General features: G+C 42.0%; 2 protein-coding genes across 7 annotated transcripts in view; one reads left to right on the forward strand and one right to left on the reverse strand.

The window, feature by feature from the left end:
- Positions 1-23,685, reverse strand: part of LOC4816208 (semaphorin-1A) — a 120,136-nt gene that overhangs the window by 85,921 nt on the left and 10,530 nt on the right. The window lies entirely within an intron of this gene.
- On the forward strand, positions 2,314-2,715 carry LOC26534101 (immune-induced peptide 3). The gene is made up of 2 exons (XM_015181472.2): positions 2,314-2,464; positions 2,534-2,715. Exons 1-2 carry the CDS (start codon positions 2,413-2,415, stop codon positions 2,605-2,607), a joined length of 126 nt encoding a protein of 41 aa, XP_015036958.2. The 5' UTR covers positions 2,314-2,412; the 3' UTR covers positions 2,608-2,715.

Raw genomic sequence — 23,685 nt, forward strand, 5'->3', positions numbered from 1 at the left:
AGAGGCAGAACATTGTCTCTGATAAATATTTGACAAAAATGCGAAATTAAATTAAGCTGTCTCCAGTGAAGAGTTTTCCCGGAGGAAAGGAGTGGGCTATGCAGGAGATTTGTTTCGTAATTTATTTAAAAATATTGATTGAGAAAAGTTGTATGTTGCAGCCCGAAAGTATGCAATAAAAATATATAAAAATATATAATATAATATAATAATATATATTTTACAGATAATTAATCGTATTTTTTTTTGTGGTGTTTTTTGTATATATTTGTTAATTAATGAACAAACTACTTGAAAATCTGATTACAAAGCCTGCTGTGGCAGTGTGGCACAAAAGCGCACTTTCGCACTTAAAAAGTTGTCCCTCCTTTTTGTTGGACTTATTTTGTATGCACATAAATTGCAGAAGGACCTGGCGGAAAGAAGCAGCCCCAAAGAGACAGGCAGAAACGAGAGGGAGACACGAAAGTACAATGAAAAATAAAATAAATTAAGGACTGTACTCCTGCTGAAAAGGTGAAGTCGATGAAAATGCATCGCAAATTTTTCGCTGAGCTTTTCATGTCTCTTCATGTCTGCCCCTTCCCCCCGCCAACAACCCTGGCGCAACGAAATAAAAAGGAAAATTTCCCCAAATAAAAATAAATTTAAATATATAAAAAATAGTAGGACAACGGACCCCTATTCTGAGTTGATTTGCAAGTTAGGGGCAAAATTTAGGGGACTCCCCTTTGCATTCATCATTCTCCTCAGCATTCACCTCAATTTCCACAATTTCCACTCCTTTTCCACTCACTCAGACGCTCCCTCATTTGATTTGCCCCGTGGATTTTTTTCCTTGCTTGATTTTAACGAATTACATTTATTCCTCCACATAGAAATGGTAGAGAAACTATCGCAGATAGTGCAAAATGCAGCGAGGAAAATTGAAAAAAATTCTCCTCGTAGTTCACTTGGTATTCGATTTGCAAACAACAAGAAAATCCTCGATACGATTCGCAAAAATGGAACAAGAACCCAGGGGGCTGGCGGAGTCCCTCCTACTCTGATGATGAACTGATTTATGTTTGCTTACATTTCTTCTCACTTTTCCATTGCACATCCTGCCATTTTATTTGCCCTAAAATAAACGAAATTCGTTTTCACTTTGGCCATTGCAATTTTCATTCGAATGGAAAACGTGAGTTCAAGCACTGATCATTGCTACACGGAATAATCGCAGGAAAAAAAAAATTCTGAATTAATGCTCGAACGATTTTAATTTTAGGAAAAAACAAAGAGACGCCCAAAAAATTCGTGGAAATAATTGTGGAATCTCATTGCCAGTTCTATAGGAAATTCCTCATCTCTAGGGATACAAAAAATACTCAATATATGGTAAATTTTCGCTTCTCATATTATTGCTCTGAATTTCCTGAATCATCAGCAAAAGAGTAATAATATACAGGCCATTACTCAAGAGAATTCGCACTCCGATAAGGGCCACCCACACAGCATATGGGATAAATATTCATATATAAGTTCCTTATACAGCGGTCACTGAAATCAGTTCAACTTTGGTTCCACTTCAGTGAATAGTCCCGAAAAAAATATCGAGCAAATATTTAAAATGAAATTTTTAACATTTTCAATGGCTCTTCTGATGATGTTGTACCTAGTCGGTGGGGCAATGGAAGAAAACTGGTACAAAATAATACTTATATGGCAGTCGAACAAGTGAAAAACTAACAAGTGTTTTGGTTACCCCACAGCCCCACGCCCAGGCCGAATGCCAAAATCTGGAAGTGCGATATAACAAAATCAACCGAATACGGAAATCAATAACCAGTGGAAAATGTTTAATGTGTGCCTTATTTATTGCCACAGAATAAAATTTAAAACCATGTTTGATTTCAAATAAAATAGAATCAAGGATTGAACAAATCTTAAATGATGTAAAACTGTGATCTGTGCTTAAGAATATTTAAATTGCAGTATTTCCCTTCCCCAAATGTAGAATTTTTACAGGTTCGCTTCCAAGTAATATCGTAAAACACACGTGAATGCACAAGTTCTACAAGTTCCAAGCTAGAAACCTGTTTTAACGCATTCATCGTAGATTCCATAGAACGCTTGTCAATCAAAGGCGATTAGCAAACGGGTTCTAAACTTCTGAAGAACAGAAGCATTCATTCCCTTGCTGCACCGCTAATTGAATCTGAAACTTGAGAGCTAATCTCTCAGTGTCTCTGGCATTACGCTCGAGTTGGGAATTTCACAGACAGAACAGGGCAAATCCACCCGTAGAGCCGATTATACGGGTTTCCCTTAGCTGATAACAAAACGATCGTGGGGCAGCGTATAAAAGCCAATGAATGCCACTGGTCCAGACATCAGTTCAGTTACAGCTTCTGTTGCAGTATCTCTTCAAAGATGAAATTCCTTTCGCTTGCCTTCGTGCTCGGCCTCTTGGCTCTGGCTAATGGTAAATATCCACGGAATATATAAAAGTAAGTTCCTTAAATTAATCAAAAAATACTCTCTTTGCTTTTAGCTACCCCTCTAAACCCAGGAAACGTCATTATTAATGGCGATTGCCGCGTTTGCAATGTTCGTGGCGGAAAATGAGGCCTGAATCTAATCGCATACACAATTTCTTATCGACCTTTTGCCTCTGACGTTTACAAAATAAAATTCCCACACTAATCCCTATGGAAAGTGAATGAAACAAACATACATATTTCTATTTAATCTCTGACCTGATTCCTGCAAGTGGCATGTGGCATGTGGCATTAACATTTTCGCATAATCTTTTGGAAATGTTGCAAGGTCCGACTGGGGCTTTCGTTTCATTGATTTGTTGTAAAATTGTTGCATAATTTCATTAATTTTCTGCTGCTCGGCTGCCGCACTGTTGGGTGCTTTATTGTCTGGATTAAGGAACATAATGTACACTTAATATGCACATAACTGTTATGTTAATGCCCCCAGCCACACACACGCACACACGCAGAGTCCACCTCCCTCTTCACTCCACCTCGGGTAGGTAGGTGTTGCTGTCATTGATTGCGATTTTCTTTTTCCCCGCTTCTGGCGTTTGCATTTGCATTGATTTATTAGCATTCTCCACCCCCACCCACCCCCCGCCGAACATCGAACCGAATGCTGAAAATGTGTCGCAAATTTTTCAAGTGTTCCTCCCCCGCTTCAGCCTCTTTTAAAAATGCATAATAATTAATGCGATATGTTAATATGTATATATAGCTGGTCGGAAATTATAATTTCATCAGTTCATTCAGATAATTTGAGCAGCGAAATGAAGCTTATTTAAGTGCTCATAAATCCCAATTGGCGGTGCTGTGTGCCTGGGGAATCATGTATCATGAAATCGATTGGCAAACGGTATACATATCCATGTCCATTTTTATAAAGCTCAATGTTTATGACTGGGTGATGAGAGAGGATTGAATAAAGAACAAAATAAGCATACATTACGGTACATGAAGGGTACCGGTGTAGTCTCGTTTCTTGGTTCGTAATTTCAAAGAGCTAGAGAGCTGCGGTGCGCATTAATGTCGTTATTTTAGCTGAGAGAGCGATAGATGACATCACTGAGAGAGAGCAATGTAATGCAGCTATTGGGAGAGCACGTACATGGCGTGAGATTGAGAGCGGTGCTCGTGGAACGCAAAGACGAGGCCCGCTTTTCGAGACGATCGATCGAAACGAGCAACAAAGTGTAGATTGCCCTGCGCTCGCATTGTTGTTGTTGTTGTTGTTTCTCAGAGAGCAAGGGAACGAAGCAATCGGGAGAGCATGTGCATTGCGTGTGAAGAGAGCAAAGCTCGCAAATGCAATAAAGATCAAAAGATAAGACTATTGCGCCTGCACTGCTCTCAATGCACAAAACAGACAAAATGCAGAGTGATTATCGGTGTGCCGGGTGCCTGATGAGTCAGGATCGATCACGATCAGGGTACAGAAAACAGCAACAAAGTGTAGAGCAGAGCAGTGAATACAAGGAAATTTTCAAGACTCTTAATATATTTGAAAAGTATTTACCCCTATTATAAAATTTAAGGCCGAACGAAAACAGACTTCTTGTCTGTTTCCTATGTCCCTCCTGAGTTCATCAAAGCTTACCTGCAATGAAAAATAAACGAAAAAATACATTAAAATTTTGTTGATTTAAACATTGAAAAACCTTTAAATATAATATATTGAAAACCATATCAAATCTTACAATCAAAACCATTCAAGATGCGTTCTTTGGCACCTTTTCAAGCGTTCAGCTCAATGCATTCGCTCTAAATTTCGGGATATGTAGATTTATGTCCCTGCAGCGCAAATCATCAAAATGCATTTTGAGTGCATTTTTTTTGTTGGGCACACAGAAAATTCCTTTTCACTTTTGAACCACAAACACAGAGGCACACAAGGGCAGGGTGTGGATGCCATCATCATCAGAGCAGCAGCACACAAACGAGCGGCAGCAGCCAAAAAACACGAGTGGGTGGGGAGTGCGGGGGGAGGGGGGGTTAGTGGAAAATGCTCGTAATTTCAATACCAAAAGCAGTCCAATGCGCATAATTTTGGCTGGAAATGAGTGAACGGAAGTAGAGTGAATGGCAAATCCAGGAGGCATTGACTGCATTTCAGAGCAGCCTCACAGCAGGACTGACAGCCGCAGCCACAGCAAGGAGTCGAAATCTTGGCCATTTCGACGGCACTTCACGTCGTGAAGCGGCTTTATCTCGACCGATGCTTGGCATCGTTTGTGGGCATTTTTTGCCCCCTTGCAGCTCTCTGGCTTTATGAGCCGATAATGACGTTAATGACGAGGAGGCCGATGTGTTGCATACTTTTTGGCAGCCCAAAATGATGCTGATGGGAAGGGGCGCTGCGGAGGGCGCGGCATCTGGGACCAGCTCAAAGGAAGCGAAGTTTTGGGTTCCCTCTCGGACTTTCTGTGCACTTCCGTTTCTGTCTGTCGTGCAGCAAAATAGTGCAAGGAAAATGCCAAACAACTGAGCGCCATAAAGCATGCAATAAACATTTTATTGTAACAACTCGTTAAATGTAGAAGGGAAAAAGGAAAAGCAGGAAAAACAGAAGAAACGCCATGGCGAAACCAGTAAAGAAAAGGCCAACAAACTCCCTTCGAACGGACAGCCATTCAACCATTTTTTCCTTTGCTATTTAGCATAAAATTTACTGCACCAAGAAACATTTGGCGTTTACGTAGCAGGGTCCCAGGCCCCGGTCCGTAAATCCTACTAATCAAATTTATTACCCATACACACACACACACACACATAAAGAGGGACACAGACACTGGCAGACCAACCGCAAGGGTGGTCCCTCCCTGCCGCCCGACCGTCCTTCCTTCGCTCCCCTTTTAACTGGTTCTGGGCGGGTTCTCTGTTCCCTGGACACTGGCCACCAGCCACTAGCCACTGGCCACTGGCCACTTCAAATGCCTTGGCAATATGCATATTAAATTTAATTAGAGCGACGGGGTAAACATAAATTTAGCCACAGGAAAAGCCTCTCTCGAAGGTTGGTTAAAGCTATTTTTTCAAAGATAGATATTTCTTAAAATATTCCACATTCAAATAGAAATACGGCTTAGAAGAATTGTTTCTCCATATACGACTGTAGTTTTTAAGAGATTTCGGTACTTTTCATTATGGAAATTGAGAAATGTGCTGCCTCGTATGTCTTTCCGAGGGTTCTGGCTATATTTTAGAAGTATTTTCCACAATCTGATGCTTCTTTAATGCTGCCCGACATGAAAAAACAAGCAATTGAGGGACAGCAAACATCTCTATCTTTTACCGCAGAATATACACAATTAGTTCCATTACCATGTATTAGGTGGTGTAATGTTAGCCCCCTCTAATGTCTATGAGCCATACCCTTTCGATCGAACCCCAAACACAATTTGAAGGCAAATCCCTTTATAATTCGCCTGCCACAGCCACAGCCACAGCAGGTCCTTCTGGTGGATAGCAAAATGCAAGCAAAAATAAATTGCTGCGCCTCCAAACAAAAAAGTCCGCCCCAAAACGATGATGGCGTTTTCTGGCTAATTTTGATTATTTTACTGCCTGCTGGAGTGGGGGGACTCCACGTTAATTACCTCACAGACGACACTCGCTGGGGCACTCGCTGGCCCAGAGCGAGAGATAGAGAGATGCACAGCACAGCACACGCCCATAAACAATTTGTTGTGTGTGCACTCAATTTAAATGGATACCAGTCCCAGTCCTGGGATATGCCCTGATAGAATTTTGGGCTCGTTTTATGCTCTATCCAGATGGAGAGTGCCACCGTGAATGTGACATTAATGAGCTCTCAGCTTATCCCAGAGGCTGCTGCCGACGGTAACTTTATGGCTATAATTTGTCCTTGAATTCGTATTGGGACACACTCCACAGAGGAAGAGGACGGGCAAGACAGAGTATGTTCATAATTAAATTGTTATTTGCATCCCCCACACCCCACACCACACACTCCGCACCCCACCTGCTACCCGCCTGCTTGCTGCTCATTTGAAGGTTATAAAAGGTCGCCCCACCACGCACTGTGGATTCGAGTGGTAACCCGAGCTGGGGATTTAAAAATTACTTTATTCGTAAACGAAATCCCCCTTTTGGATGTGGTGTGGTATGTGTGGCCATGGCAATCCCTTCTGGCAGTGGCCATCCAAAGTGGCCAACAGTAGACCCCTCTCTGTGTGTCTGTGTGTGTGTGTGTGGGTTAGTAAAAGTTTTTGATTTTCCAACAAAAGTTAAGCATAATCCCGGAGCAGGTAAGTCATCTGCTCAAAAGTTGGCCATAACTTGGCGTTAATTTCATTAACATCATTTGGCCAGAGAGACTTTTTTATGGCGCTGTGGGGAGGGACGAAAGGAAGTCTTTCATTATCCCACAATGAAGTGTGGATTTAATTTGATTGCTCATTGTTTGGCGGCAACGGGTGAATGGGAATCCACCGCCCCGCCCCGCTCCGACCCACCCTCTCTGGGCACTCGTAACAAAGCGCAGAAGATGGTCAGTGCTCCACTGGTGAAGGAGCTTATTGCCCCAGAGACCAGGAGACCCTAATCAGATTAAGAACTTATTTCAAAATGCTTTAAGGCTAATGCAGCTAATGATAAGGCTAAAGGTCATTAGACAGCAGACATTTCTTAGACATAAGAGCGTCGTGTCCGTCCAAGTTTTATTTCTGTCGAGTCACAAGAGGAAATACCCTCAAAGCCAGGTGTTCAAAGAGCCAAACGACTCTGGCTATAATAATGATTCGATCCAAAAGATTGCTATGTGCAATGACATTCCTATAATCACAACCAAATGACTTAATGAATACTGGAATCAATGCAAATCCTTAAATCAAATTAAAGTCTTTATCACACCTCACCTCACACATGACTGTGGGGGCTGTGGAACCCTCCCAATTCCAGGGACACTGCCAGATTGAGATTTATTTGCCGTATGGAGTGTGTGTGCATCTCATAAATCTCAGAGCCTGCCCCCACCCCAAAACCCTCCTCCAGACACACTTACAAGCTCGTTTGACAGAAACTCCAGGGACAGGGTGTGGGTTGTGAGGTGTGGGGTGTGGTGTGTGGCACCTCAATCTATAGCATCCATGATGCACAATTTACATGCCACATTTCGGCTGGCATAATGAAGTTGGTGGCATGCTACTGCTGCTGCTGCTGCTTGTGCGTGGCGTAATCAACAAAAACAGAAACACGGATGAATTTTATCTAAATCAATTCAATGAATGGCCCCCACAACCGAAATGCAGATGCAGGCAGACACATCAGAGGCGCTGGGCAGGTTGCAGGCATCCCGCATGCCGCATTCCGCATGCTGAAGCTAAAAATACAGAGCACACTCTCCACACCACTCTCGACTCTCCACTCTCCGCACTCCGAGGAGGGGCAAAGGCAACACACAATAGCCGCCAAGAGATGGGGCAGATGGTGAGGCAGCTGCTGTGGGCTGTGATGGCGATAAGAGAAACAGAAACTCAAATTAAATTAAAATCTTTCAGTTTCAATTACGAGTTTTTGGTGTGCTGCCTGGCTGCCTGGCTCTCTGGCTGGCTCTCCGGCTCTCTGGTTGGCAGTGGCAGTGGCATTGGCTTTGGCGCTGGCGCACTGTGGCGCACTCCAATTTCAAACATACAAAACACAAATTGCATTCAAAATGCATTAAAACCAATTTGCACGCAAAAATTTGCATAAAACTCCGTTTGGCAAAAGCCAAAGGGATGGATGTTGGCATCGCATCGGCAAAGGGATTGTGGAAATTGGTTTCACAGCAAGAAACAAAATTATACTCCCATCAATTATAATGGCAATGACAAAATCCAAATGCAACACAAGGTGAAGTTGAAGTGGAAGTTGAAAGAACTTTCGCAAGGCGGAATAAGGGATGGACGGATGCACGGGATTCATGGGTGTTTATGTTAGCGTTGCAGAACAAATTGCACTCCACAAAGGGAAAAAATAAACACCACAACAAGGCATGCAACATGCAACAAAAGAGAGAGCGTGTGTGTGTGCTGCCGTCCGGCTGGCGGCGGGTGCAGATCATCTGCTTACACATATAGATACAATGTTGCATATGCATTTTGTGGGAGGGAACGGAGCCAGAGACCAGGGACAAAGAGACCATAGGATTGGGCATGCTTCGCTAGAGACGTGCTCGTGACTATCGAATAGTCTTAGACTTTCTATCATTAATCGAAGTCAGTGCCAGGAGCACAAGCGAAAAATGCCAAATATAATGACCGAGAATGCAAAAACAAAATAGCCTACGGACCGAAAATGCAAAACCAAAATACAAAGAGTGTAAATAACGAGGCACTTTGCTGTTCAACTAAACTGTTTTCGGTCAAAATAATGTGTTTTAAATAATTTTATGTTTAAATTTTATTTTATTCTTTTTTTTTTAATTTAATTTCATTTTTCTAACATTTTATGTATACTTTTTATTAACACTTCATTTTATTCTTCATATTAATTTAATTTAATTTTTTTTAAATTAATATTTAATATTTTTTTAATTATTTTTTTTTTTTTAATTAATTTTTTATTTTTGTGGTATTCATAGAGGATTTTAGTGCCCGACAAACTCTCGAATCTCAATCCCCGAGTCCCTCTCCCATTTTTGACAAATGAAACATCGTCCATCTCTAATCAATGAAAGCAGACCATGGAGTGCGACTGTCTATGCAAATTGTTGCTGTTGCTGACGCTGTTGGTGGTGCAACACGGACACGCTTCAAAGGTGCAACCGATTGCTGCCGCTGCACTCAAGGTGGCGGCGGCATTGGCATTGGCGTCAGGAGGACGCATATGGCAGGCTCCGAATCCTCACCCCGAGAATGCGAATCAAACAGAATAGAGGGAAGAGCTGGCTAGCAGACGGGAGGGCAAAGCAGGCAGGGATACAGGCAGACAGAGAGATTGGCAGGGCAGACAGATTGCAGTTGCAGGCAGCCGGCGCCTGCTCCTGCCCCCTGCCGCTGCCGCTGCCGCGCCATCCGTCCCTCCGTTTGCCACCAAGTGACAACGACATTGTCGAAGGTGTTGGAATATCCAGCAATGGAAGGCTTTTGTCTCTCTACCGCCCATCGATGGGGTGTCCTCCATCTGGCTGCATCTCTCCGCCCCTTCATAGAGCATTGAATTATTGCTTGCTGCATGCTACAAATCAGCTATAAAGTTGCCACACAGCACCACGGTTGCACTGCAGCAGCACAGCACAGCACAACACAACACACAAACGATAGATATATGGCCTGGATAAATATTGTTCTTCTTGTTCAACAGAATTCCAATTGGTCTTTAAATTAAATTTGCAATCTTGTTTATAAGTTGCACAGTTCAAAAAGGGTGGAAGCCCCACCATCCCCATTGGGGGAGCTGTAATTCCGAAATTGATAGCTTTTGGCCAAGTGCTTACACTTGGAATTTACATTTGATTTCCGGCATTAATTTACTTCACAGATACATTTGGAATTGGATCAACTATCGATTGGGAAGCTGCTTAAAATTATACAAATAATCGAGGGAGCAACGATTCCCGTCCAAAGAAAAGCCTAATTTAATCCGTGCTTTCGTTTCTTTGTCCAACATTTACACAGTTCTTCAATCTACAGAACAGAATGAAGTCTTCTTTCTGTCGTCGCTTAGATCCCACGCGATGAATGCCCCGAAAAAAAGACACCAAGGCAAGGACTTGCTTCTCTATAATCCGGCCAGTGCCCTCGGTTCTCTATGTCTTCCAATGTTTTTATTTCTTTCCTTAGAGCGAGGGCAAAATCCATGTACACGAAAAAATAAAGAATTAAACTGTTTTTCTACTGCTGCTGGTGCTCCTTCGGAGCTTGTTTCGCCATTGTGCAAACTTATTTCCTTTTATCCCCCTTATCGCCATTTGCCGAGATTTGTTGAGAGTATAATCTGCTAATTGGAGCGGAAAATTAGCAAGTTTTATTGATTCGCCTGCCAGAGATTTATTGTTCCAGACACACAACAATATATATAGATATATATAGTACTGCTCCTAGGGTACTCCCAGGGTTCGAAAAACATTAAAAAGTTGAAGAACCCGACTCCCAGCGAAACTCGAAAAATTCAGTAAAAAGTTTAGCTTTAAAAATTTTCAGCAAACATTTTTTACTTTTATTTTTTGTCGCTCTTTCATTATTTTAAAAGCGGATTACAAAACATCTCTGCCGAAACGAAACACGGGGAAAAATACCATCCAACGGTATTAAATTTTCAAACAACAAAAAAAACCAAAACTGAATGAGAAAAAAAACATTTGGTGAGGGAGGTTTTCCCTTAGCTAAATCGGTCATGATATATATACAGTATATATTTGTATATGTATATATCCAAGAGCGAAAACAAAAATGCAACTCAGCGCAAAACAAAATGAAACGAAGAACGACGGAGGAGGCACGAGGGAGGAGGGTGGAGGGAGGAGAGAGGCGTACGGGAGTACGAGTATTATGTATTTCATTTTGGCATTTGCCGCAAACACTCCAAATGCATTTGCCATTCCCCCTAGATACAAACTCCCTCCCATCCCCGTGTTGGTTTGTATCTTTTTATTGAAACCCTGAATGGGTAGGGGGTGAGGGTGTGAGGGTGTGAGGGTGTGCGGCGGCAGTGTGGGCGATGGCTTTCTGGGGGGGGAAAAACTCCTGCCGGAAGCGTGGATTTTTAATGCATGCTGCCTCTTGCCTCCTCCTTTGCTGTTTCCTTTCGGCTCTGATGCGAATGTAGACACATGTTTCTATTTCTTTTCGTACAGTTCCGTTCCGCCAGGGGCCAGTAGTGGGTGTGGCATCCACGGGGCGTGTTCCACATATCAGAACGTCACACGCTGGTTCTTCCCCCCTATTCCTCTCCTGGTTTTTCCCTCCTTTTTTTGCTCTGTTCAGTAGTTTGTTTGTTGTGTTCATGTAAACGACTCCACTCTGTACAGCAATCTTTTTCGCTTTGTTCTTTTAGTTTTTTTTTTGTTTTTTTGTTTTCTTGTATTTTTGCGTTAATTTGTAGATACACTCGTTTGCGGGCAGTACAACTTCTCCTAGATGTTGACAGAACGATCCTAAGTGGAGGGAAAACAAATCGATTTCAGGATTTCCTTTGAATTTCTGTTCTTGGGGATGTTTCTCCACACAATTTCTCTATCGACAGACAGATTTCCATTTCTTTATAAGCATTTCTTTATTATTATTATTTTTTTTTTAGTTTCTTTATTCAAGTATTTTTTAGTTTGTTGTTATTATTTCTTTAATAATAATACTTCATTATTATTTTTGTTATACATTTTTTGTTTTTGTTTTTTGTTATTATGTTTGCATTATAATTTCTTATTACAAATTTTTTTATTATAACTTTTTATTTTTTATTTTAATTTTTGTATTTTTATTATAATACATTTTTTATAATTTTTTTATTTTTTATTATGTTGTTTTTATTATTTACAATTTTTTGTATTATTATTATTATTGTTTTTTAATACTATTCCTTTATTATTATTTTCCTTTTTTTATTATACTTTTACATACAATTTTTTATTGATTATGATTTCTTTATTAATTTTTCTTTTTAATATTATTAATTTTTTATAATTCCTTTATTGTTATTGCTTTTTTATTATTTATTTATTATCATTTATTTTTTGTGATCATATTTTTATTCTTATTTCTTTATTGTTATTTTTTTACATACTTCAGAGTGCTGCCGTTCTTCCACTCATAAGAGTATCTATAAATGAGCTCAGATATATATACACATGTAGATACAGATTGCCATAGAAAGATAGAGATACGTACTATGTATCTTTGAGAGATATTTCCAGCTTCTCAGGGAATTGGCTCTTTCCTTTGCTTTCTTTGGATCGATACATCCCTTAATTATCTTTCCATGTACGACTGTCCCCCATCTGAATCTTTCATTTTCACGCCTAATTGGACACTTGACTTGTGCCCCAGAAAGTCAAACCCCAGCACACAAGAGTGAAGAAAGTTTTCCGTAATTGCTGCAAGTACAAGAATCTGGAAAATCAGGTGGGAATCCCTGCCACATGCCCCTGCCACATGCCCCTGCCATCATTTGACACTTTTACTTTTTCGTTTTTCTTTATTTTTCGCTTCTGGCTCTCTCGGCAAAGTAAATTTCCGAGACGCGCGGAGTGCAATGCGAGAACTTAATCCCAGTGTCGAAGGAATTCCGTGACAAATAGTTTGCGCTGTCAGTGCCCCGTAGATACATATGTATCCATGTATCTGCATACTCGTACAGGAGTCTCTGTAGCTTCGGAGTGGCTTATGGCCGTTGCCCAAAGCCTGTATCACGTAGCAAAACGCGATTTTGTCACTTGCAACTGCAACTTGCTTTCGACACGTTCACGTCGAATGCATTTGCAACTTGTGCACCCCCTCCTTAGAGATCCACCCATTGGGCAGGGGACCCAGACAGACGGGCAGACATTTACATTTGGTCTCGCCCTCTTTTAGAAGAGAGCTCAGAAGATACAAATGTATCTGGGCTGTTGCGTTGCCAGGCAGGCAGCCAACGCGTGTGTGTGGCCTGCAACGCCCATGAAAAACACTCTTCTGTGTGGCGCCTCTATACCGGCTGGGCCAGAGGATGGTTGCAACTTGTGTTTACACTCAAATATTTCTGGTTTTATAGCAATGCGGTTACCATGCCCCTTGCTCCATCCCACACCCCTCACTCCTGCCTCTACCCTCGTCAAGATTGCCCGACACTCATCGTTAAAGTTTTTTTTAGTGGAGTGTAATTAGTATTTTCCATGGCGTTTCCCTGTTTTTCTGTCGGACAGGGCTCGGAATAGTTTTCAAAATCCTTTGCGGCTAACACTAATTTGATGGTTTGCCTTGTTTAATTTTTGTATATTTTCACCCTTTTTTCCAGAACGTAAATCCCACATAATGTGAAAATAATTGTTGTGGAAACAACAGAAAAGGTTAGGAGGGGGAAAGAGAAAGAAGAGGGGGGGGGCAGCGGATTGAATTACGAATGAATTATTTTGGTTTTTCGTTTCAAAACGAAATAAACGGTGGTTTTAGTGTTTCGACAAAGCCAAAAGTATTTAATTTAATTCATTAAATGTATATAGAATATATTTGAGAGGAGTTCAGCGGCTCAACGGTGGTAGGACATCGATCTATTGCTTTTTCTTGTGTATTTAATCGGTGCCTATCGATACAGATTCCTAGATTCACACATTTTTCCCCATTTCTTTCTATCGAATGCTGTTTCCGGAATAAATATCTTGCCTAAATGTACATTCCCCCTATCAGTATCTGCCTCATATGATATCTTCCTAAAACACTTGCCACTTGCCTTCGTGTGTGGCAGTTTCGTTTACATTTCACCAACATTTTCAGAAATACCAAAGTCTTCATCGATGGTTACTGCGGATACAATTGAATTCAATTACTTAACGAAACTGTGTCGAATTTCGCAGAGACAACAGAGATAGAGATAGAGATGGAGAGAGAGAAAAGCGCCCAACGAGAAAAGACAAATATAGAAATATTTTTCTCAATTGAAATTGTTTGTTCGATGTAGCAGCAGCTGTGGAAAGATAGGGTCCGGGGGGCACTTTGATAATCGTCAAAAGTGTTGAAGCTGAAGTTGCTTCAAGCAACTGTTGCCACAGTGGCAGCTGTTGCACGGCTGTGCCACCAGCCACCAGCCCCCTCCCCCACTCTTATACGTATTCGCATCTTTCGGAAAATTCTTTCTGCGAGAACAAATGCGCTTAAGCAAACTGTCAAATGCATTTGGATATTTTCGCTTCATTCCACTTGACTTTTTGTCGCACCCGCTCCACAATGCCGCCGCTGCGACAATGCTGCTCCCATAATAAATACATATGTGTGTAATATAAAACTTTGATGGTAATTATTTTTCCAGAGCAACACCCGCATGGAATTCACCACATGGGAGGCAGCCGAGCAGCCATAAATTGAAATACACTCCGCACACCACCATCATGCCACCACACGCCACCCTACGTGCTCCACTCTGCCTCCAAGGCAACAAAAGAGGCTGCAACAGCAGCCACACCAAGTTGGGTGTGAAAAATGAAAAGCATCTATAATCTAATTTTATCATTATCACAGTTGTCTGCGCTAAGTGACGTCATACGCTGCATGTGCAAGAACTCCACGACTCGAGTGGAGACGCAGATGAAATGAAATGAAATGAGACAAAAATTACAGCAAAGAATATTTGATTACACGGTTAGACCCTATAGATTACCATTAAAAAAAAACTTAGCTCCATTGGAATGAACTTTTGTTAATCGATAATTATCGATTACATCTAGCAATACGATTAACATTTCTGAGCGTGTGTATGCGAATCACGGAAACTATAACCTATAACTACTTGGCGTCTGGCTCTTTGAACACCTGGCTTTCAATGACAGAGCCACGCGCTCTCTAATCTAAAGCCTCTAATCATAGACTTTAAATATTATTTTCTAAGGTAACTTTTTCGGTAAATATTACGAAGGGTATTAAGTACCCTAAGAGATTCATTCTAGGCTTTCTTTATATACCACAAACTATTCGGAAGTATTCGTTTCCTCCTGTATTCTTGTAACTTTCAGGTTGGTTTGCCTAAGATACATCCAATCAATGGCTAACTCCCTGGACAGTTCTTTAAAGACCCCACAAACTGCATTCTTATTGTATGGTTACATCTTCTCTTCAACAATTGTCATACCTTCCCAGTGCGCATACCTACAGGATATTAAAGTGGGTGCCCTGTCAGCGAAATAGGGAAAAGTGTATTATTGTGCAAGAAAAATCGCCTGGCACTTGACTTTGCCAACGGCAATGGCAAACGCTGCAGCTATTTCATGCAACGTTCAGGCGACTTTTGTTTTTGTCAGGAGTACCGCTGTACGGCGTACACATAGAGAAAGTGGGGGCTCAGCATCCTGCTTAACGTTTCTCCGGTTGTCCTTGCGCTTATTGTGGAGCTCTTTCTATTCCTTTCTATTGCTTTCCTTTTGCCTTCCTGTGTCTGAAGTTAAGTGCAACTCTAACATTGTGCACCCGAGAGATAGCACGACATTCCATTGTTGTGCTGACTGCTGCAAAGACTTAATTCACCCTTCATCCTCCCTCCACCCTCTTTCTCTTTGGCCAGAGCCAATTGGGGAGAAGTCCTCTAGTTCTCGACCGGGAGCCGGGTGCCGTGAGTCGGGGGGTCGCGGGGTCGCGGGGTCGCGGGGTCGGGAGTCTGGGTTCAACTAACCGACTCTATTACGCAGTGTTGTTGCTCCTATTGTTGCTGTCGCCATTCAACGCAAATAGCGACAACATTCAGACACTCGGAACCAAAAAAAAAACAAGCAGAGAAAAGTGGATCCCCTGGGTGTGTGTGTGTGGGTGTGCGCGGAAGAGTGGCAAGGTTAAGCTGCCACAAAAAAAAAAGTGCTGGCTGGAAAGATCCCGCAAAACTTTAATTTGATAAGCTGCTGCAAATAAATTGCAGCCCAAAAGTCGAAAGTCAAAGGGAGAAAAAACGTTCGGGTTCGCCTTTTTTGGGCACCATTGAAAAGTGCGCTGCAAAAAGGTTTTAAATGTGAATACAAGCAAAGTTTTAAGGCCAAACCTTCGTTGAAAACATTCTATTCATGTTGTTTTTCCAGTTTTTGATTAATTTACGTACCTGAAACGAGAGAAAAGAGAAACGAATCTGGTTAGAAAATGATTCAACATCAAGATCATGCCTTCCATCATTAGAAAATCCATTTAAATCCCTTTACCAATCCTATTCTCGGAGCAATTATAACGATGACCCCACTCGCACGCACAGCCAATTACGAATGCACAAAGAACTCGTAAACTGAATCATTTACCGCACAATGGGCTGCCCAGACAGCACAGGTACTCAGCGTTACACTCACATGTCAGCAATACTCGTAATTACGGGTATTTTCCCTGTTTTCCTTTCGGCCATTCGGCGAAAGAGGTAAGAAATCAATTACCATAAAACGGTGCTGCGGGGGGGAGGGAGGGGGCCCCCCCCCTCGGGCCTAGTCAATGAACCGCAGAGCGAATGACATGCAACATGAACAATGTTGACCTCGACCCAACGCTTGGGCCTGTGTACACGCCCACGTCTAGTAATTCATGCATCATTAGGCCGGAGACGGAGAAATTAAAAGAGCTCTCTCTCTCTCTCTCAAACAATATCAACAGTAATAATAATAACAATAGCCACAGCGACAGCAGCCAACAGATGCTCTAATTAATTCCATGAAATTTACGAGCAGCCGACAATGTGAGGGAGCGATAAACTCTCAAGACGATGGCCAGATGACCCAATGGCTTGCAGCCATGCAAACAGATCGATATCTATCGATATTGCAACGATGAACAAGCGATTAAAAGTTTTTCTTTAATCAGCAACAGCAAATCAGTGGGTAATTAATAAGATTAATGCTTGAGATGCTTCAAAGACTGGGGCATCACTCTTTCTTGGAAAGAAGGAGAATGAACGAATGTCTCGAACATCTCAATCTTCTATCCGAACCTCTCGGGTTCCAATGACTGTTTTCCACTGTTAAAAACAACGTAAGATTGCCTAAATTACTACCCGAAAAGCGCCACCATTCGATAGGTGCCATAAATCCACAATATAATTAATCGAATTCGATTTCAATTATTTCTAACGTTTAAAAATACAACAAAACATTTGTTTGAAGTGTGGCTATTGCCCATAGGCCATGATTTTATATGAATAGAATAACCACCAAAAATAAACACGAGTATGACATAATATTCGATTGCTTGCGGCGGACGACATCAAAAAGCTAATACCTGCCCCAGATTTATGCATGTAAATCAACAATGAAATTGATATATTTACCACTTGATTTATCGGATACAATTCAGGCGCAGAGATTTTCGTACAATTTTCTGTTTTTGCGGTCATAAATTTGTACGGGCTGCCACTGGAGAGTGAATTTTTATGCGCTAAAGAACACGATTGGTTCGGTTTTGGATTGCAGATTGGATTGGACGCAATCAACAATTTATGTTATCGCTTTGTCTTGCCCCATGCACACACACACACCGACTCGTTTCACATCTGTTAAATGTTTACATGCCTAATTATGATTTATTTGAGGCAATCATTTTTCTCAACTGCCAGTCTGCCAAGTGGCAGCAACAGCAGCGGCCATAGATGAGAACGGAAGTCTGTCCGATATAATCCAGAGACCACACCACACCACAGCACTCCTTTCCACTCCTCCTTCCCGGTGAGGGATGATGGTCTCCGGGCACACAAGGACACTGCCGTCGTCAACTGCCATTCGGCGGCACTCAGACTCGACGCTGAATGTCCCCATGGCCGTGCTGGCTCTTTGCTCTTTGTTTATCTAAGTTAATTACAGCAAAACATTTTTAGGGTCGCCTCGCATCTCCCTCTCGCTCTCCCTCGCTCTCACTATACTATCGCTGCTCTCTTTCTTGCTTGGGAGTGTGGTGTCTTTGTGGGTGGGGTGTTCACGCATGTTTGGGTGCGGACAGTTCCGCTGATTAATTGCCGCTAAGCATACAAGCCGCCATTATTCAACCGCCATACCACATCCCACGAAAAGGCCCACAAAATATACACGTATACTAGTCGCAGAGCGACCCAGCGACTAAAAGACCACAGAGGGTGGCAGTTACTCGTACGGTCTATAGGCTATACATAAAACAGATCCCCACATAAACGAAATGGTGAGTATACAATTCTGTACATAGAGGAACACAAAAGGTTTGACTTCTTGAAGACGAAGAGCACTGAAGCTCAAAGGGAGATCTAGATGGATACACCTACAACTTCTTCAATTTCAATCTGTTTGGTCTCTATAAGCCAGTCGTTTTTGTGGAGGCACCGTTTCAGTGGAGTATCATAGATGATGTCACCTTTTGGAAATTCCTTAAAATAGAACCCTGCTTTTATTTTTTGCATAGTACCAATAGTTTTTTGAATTACTTCTATATATGTATCTATATTATCTATAACGTATTATTTTTTAATTTGCTAATTTTTTTATATTTTGTAATTAATTATTTTTTAATTTTATTTAAACTATGTATGTTTATTTTTTAGAGTCGTTTTTGTTTTCAATTCATTTAATTAATTATTTTTTTCTTTTGATAAGCTAAAATTTCTCATTTTTTCTTTGCTTAATTAGTTATTCTATTTTGTAATTAGTTTTATTAGGTTTTGCGTTTTGTAATTAGTTTTTTCTTTAAATTCGTTTTTTTACATAAAATGTATTTTTTATTATTTCATTAGTTCTTTTTTCAATTATGTTGTTCTTATTGATTTGTCGATTTTTTTAGTTTTTAATTTAATTTTTACTCAAAGAAATTTGTTTATTTTATTCAATTACAAATTTTAACCATTTTTTTAAACACAAGTATTTAGTTCTAGGTTAAGTTAGCTCTGTAAAGTATAGTCTATCGAGTGTCTTTTCTTTCGACCTTGATTTGCCTTTGCCAGGGGCCACATTTATGGAACTACAATCATCAATCAATCATCAAATACAATGCCAGGGTGCTGCTACCCTTTGAACCTTCAGCCGTCGCATGCAACCAACAAAAACATCCGATAGATAAAAGTATCTATAGAAGAAAGCACCGACGACGGCGACAAATGTCAAACAAGTAAATCAATTGTTCAGGCAGCTGTGGAGCTGCTGTTTTCACATTCAATTTATTTATTAGTATAGTATTTTTGGGACCTAATTTAATCAAGAATTAAATTATGTGAATAGGCAAGGTCTTTGATTGAATTAAACATGCGAGAGTAGCAGCAGAAGAAGAAAAGAGACCTGAACTCTGAACACGACTGGAAATGATTTCCGACTTTGGCCCGCAGTCGATGCGGATTGATTGTGGAGTTCCTGCCACTCTCCCAGACGCATCCTTGGAGCCTCCTCTTGCACTTATTGTTTGCTAGTTTGTTAGTCGTTCGGTTAGCCTCTGCCCAGGCATTGCCACGGCACTGCAGCAGCACACTCTGGTGGCAAGGAAGTCGGGCTGCTTGCTCAATGAATAAAGAAACAAACAAACAAGAATTTTGTGCGCTTGACTGCATGTCTCTGCCACGAGCGATTCAGCAGCGACAAAGCGACCAACTGACTGAATGACTGACTGAATGAACGAATGAATGAATGAACGACCGAGCGCGTGAGTGGGGGTGGTGGTGGCTGCTGCTGCTGGTGCAAATGGCTGAATGAATTGTCGGTGGGTTGTATAAATCAACTTGGCGTTTATCTCAAAGCAAATAAGTCAACAGTGTAGACGGATAGCAAAATGCAATGTGAATGTGGAATGGGCATGAGAAGAGGGTTCGGGTCGGAACGGGTCGTCTCGGGTCGCTCTGCGTGATGACACGGACGATTTAGTTGCGCATCCGTTGGCAGCTTCAAGTGACCCCCGAATCCTCCGCCTCCTCCTCCGTCCCTCTCTGTGAGATGAAGATTTTCCATTGTTTTCCACAGTTGAATTGTTGGTCGAAAGGACCCACCGACTGAATCTCTGGAAATCCTTACTAATTTCAAGCTTTAACCGTCCGTATCTGTAGATGGAAGATGTGTTCTGGGGAATTAAAAGTGGAAAACTTCATGCAAATATCTGCATCTGTATCTCTTACTGGTATTCGTATTTGCTTCAGTCTAAAATGGGAATCAGACGGCTGAGTGCCCCGTCAGCTGTTCGTTCGTTCGTTCGTTCGAATTATCTTTTGTGGACACACGAAATTTGCTTCCACAGACAAGCAACCGACCACAAAAGTCGCACAAGCACACACACACATACACACACACAATGTGTACATGTATCTCAAAGATACATTTGGGGATTTTGGTTTCTAAAGTGCAACAGTAATTCATCAATTAAACCCTGCCTTTATAGAATTACCAATTACCATTTCACCATTTCACATCCGGCATCCGGCGCATCACCCACAAAATGCAAATGTTCGCCCCCCCCACCCCACCCCTCCACCCTGAAAAGTTTTTGGGCACAGGCCAGCCAGCCAGGAGGTAGATCCAGGCTTTCAGCTCGTTCTCTCTCTGGCAATGTGCGGCTTTTGGCAATTTGGCAGCAAACTAATCGATGGCGAAACATTTGCCCAGACACAAAGCGAGAGCCTAATGCAAACTCCCCAACACAACCCAATCGCTGCTGGTGGAGAGTCACTCTCGTTGCCATGTCATAAAAGATGCACATTGTATCTACTAGTATGCATAGTATCTGCAGTATCTGCAGCCCCATCCACCATTCACCTCCGCCTACCAACAGCTTACTTTGCGGCCGTTCGTTTGTGCCGCTCTTAATGCGCTTTAGCCCCTGCTCCTGCTCCTGCTCCAGCTCCTACTCCTTCTGAATTTGCATTAAAAGCGGTACGAGCCAAACTGTCAGACAGCCAGAGAGTCGCAGTCGGAGTCGGAGTCGCAGTAGGAGTCGAAGTTGGAGTCAGAGGAGGTTGGACCCAATATTCCAGGCTCACAAATCACACGGCACAGTGGTGCGAACCTATAGAATCGTGGAGCGTGACTTAGATACATTTTGGGATGTATTTTGCGATCTATCAGATTGTAGATTGCAATCATTACTATCAGTTTTTTGTCTATTTGAACACCTGGCTTTCGAACTCTATTCATTCTAGAGTTTCTCTTATAATTACAGTGTCATATCTAGTACCTTTCCCATCTTGTATCCACTGTACTGGCGACAAAAGTAGCTCACAATTCAGGACGCACAATGGCCCAGGCCGGGGCAAAGAGTGTGGCACCACAAAGCCCTTGCCTGGTCTGCACCACATTGCTTATTTAATGAGATTAACGTCTAAAGACAAATGTCATGTGCATGTTAACTGGAGGAGGATGTGGATGGAAAAGAACGGGTATCTTCTGGCTATACACGTTGAGAGCAGAGCAGGGTGTCCTCTGTCCTCTGTCCACTGGCCTCCTGGTTGCTGCTGCGGTTTCGGACAGTTTCTGCTTCTGTCGCCATAAAAGGCAGAAGGCGGCACATTAAAAATTCTAAAATGTGTTTTTGCCAGCCTACCGCCAGCCTCTGTACCTCTGGCAGCACCATAACCTGCAGACGGCCCAAAAGAGAGACGTAACCAAAGCAAGGCATACGAGTGCTCGTAAAAAAAAAAAAAAACAAGATCCTCAAACGCTGACTCTTCTGCTCTTCGGCTCTTGTGCTCCCGTGGCTTTAAGTTTCAGCTTCAACTTCAAAGTGGCCGAATGCCATTCCGATAACTGCAAAGGCAGACATTCGATTCAGATGCCATGGCCAAATGGGAGGAGGACCATAGAAAACTATGGCTGAAAACGATGACAGCTCAAGTAGCAGTGGCAGCAGCAGCAACTGTGGCAGCAACAGCCGAAGCAGCAGCAACAGCAGCCTTGACCGAAGTGAAAAGTGAAAAGCTGTCACCAGTTTCTGTCCCGCTGACCATCTATTAAATATGTATGCGGAAAAATCATCCAACTATAAAAGAGCTAACGAGCTGTAAACTATGAAAAAAGCAAAGCTCTTTCTGCTTAAATTGAGCTATAAATTTCGACTATAAAGCAGAATCAAGAATAATCAACGGTAGAATTGCAGAAAATAAAGATCCCAAAGCTTGATTCAAGCGAGTACCGGGTATAAAAACTGATAATGGAACAACTATGGAATTACTTTATAGAGTAAGATCTTTACTTTATCAGGAGAGTAAAAAAACAAAAATTATAAAAAACTAGCGAGTGTTAATTAACGAGTGGTATTAAGTAACGAGTGGAATTAAGTAACGACCTGAACGAAGTAACGAGTGGTATGAAGAAAGGAGTGGTACGAAATATGAAGTAACGAGTAGTACGGTAAAGAGTAGTACGAAGTAACTAGTAGTACGAAGTAACGAATGGTACGAAGTAACAAGTAGTATGAAGTAACAAGGAACATGAAGTAACGAGGAGTATTAAATAACTACTTTTATGAAGTAACGAGTAGTACGAAGTAGCTAATATTAAGTGAAAAATGATTAGTAAATTAAGAGTAGTCCCAGAAGTAACGAGTAATGATTTAGTAAAAACTACTACTCGTTTAACCCAAAACTTTAAGATCTCAACGTCTACTCCACTCGCACTCTCCCCCACTCTCCCCCTCTGTATGCCTATCTTTCTGTTTCTATCGATAATATCCTCCTGCGCCCTCTTGAATGGCGCTTGGGGGCGAATTGCAAAATGCTTTTACAAATTGCTTTGGCCAGGGGATTTTACAGAAGATTTTCATTAAGCGTCAAGTCCAGTCCAGTTCAGGCCAGGACATAATACCGCAAATTAATGTAATGACAGAGACACTCACACACAGATGGAGGACATATATATAGATAAGGACTAATGCCAATACAAATAGAAGCAAAGACATCTGCTGTTCATGTGACAAACACTTTAGATGGTAAGCGGATTAGGTCAAAACTCGTAAATGACTTTTAAATCTAATACACTTGAAATGCAGAGACAGTGGCGACCCCACAACGGATGTCCCTTTAACAAATCATCAGTCAAAGAGAGAGAGAGATACATATAGAGATACAGATACAGATACTCCTCCTCCCAGATAAAGGAACACATGGCATCAGGGCTCCAGGCTGATTTGCCGATTGTCACAGCGACATGCGTCTCAATAATTCATCATGAAGGCCAAAAGGCGTCGCAAAGATTTCAGACAGGGCCTTCTCACAAGCCACGTCTTCGACTTCGATCCCGACATGGCGGCAAATTGCGTTGACGCGGTTGCACGTTGTCACCGCAGAAAACGTGTGGCAGTGGCAACACCACCAGCGCCCGAACCCCAACCCTTCACAGTGACAATGATGAATAAAAGGCGATAAATCTCGCCAAAAGAAACACAGAGCCCAAGAAAAACTCTACAACGGATTTGGCTCAAGCCAAAGCACAGAAAAGAAGGTAAAACAGAAGCCAGAGCCAGAGCCAGGCCAGGCCAGGCCGGAGACGGAGGCGGAGACGGAAGACATTTGTTTCAGCCCTGGAGCTGGAGGAAGGGGAGCAAAGGGGTGCACAAGTGGTAGGCCGCCCTGATGACGTCCACTGATT

Source organism: Drosophila pseudoobscura, chromosome 4 (genome assembly GCF_009870125.1).
Source record: "Drosophila pseudoobscura strain MV-25-SWS-2005 chromosome 4, UCI_Dpse_MV25, whole genome shotgun sequence".
Classification (NCBI taxonomy): Eukaryota; Metazoa; Arthropoda; class Insecta; order Diptera; family Drosophilidae; genus Drosophila; species Drosophila pseudoobscura.

Bases quoted from the DNA above. Each gene is read 5' to 3' on its own strand.
- LOC26534101 (XM_015181472.2), top strand. From the start codon at position 2,413: ATGAAATTCCTTTCGCTTGCCTTCGTGCTCGGCCTCTTGGCTCTGGCT. The intron at 2,465-2,533 runs GTAAATATCCAC...CTTTGCTTTTAG, and splicing joins CCTCTTGGCTCTGGCTAATG to CTACCCCTCTAAACCCAGGA.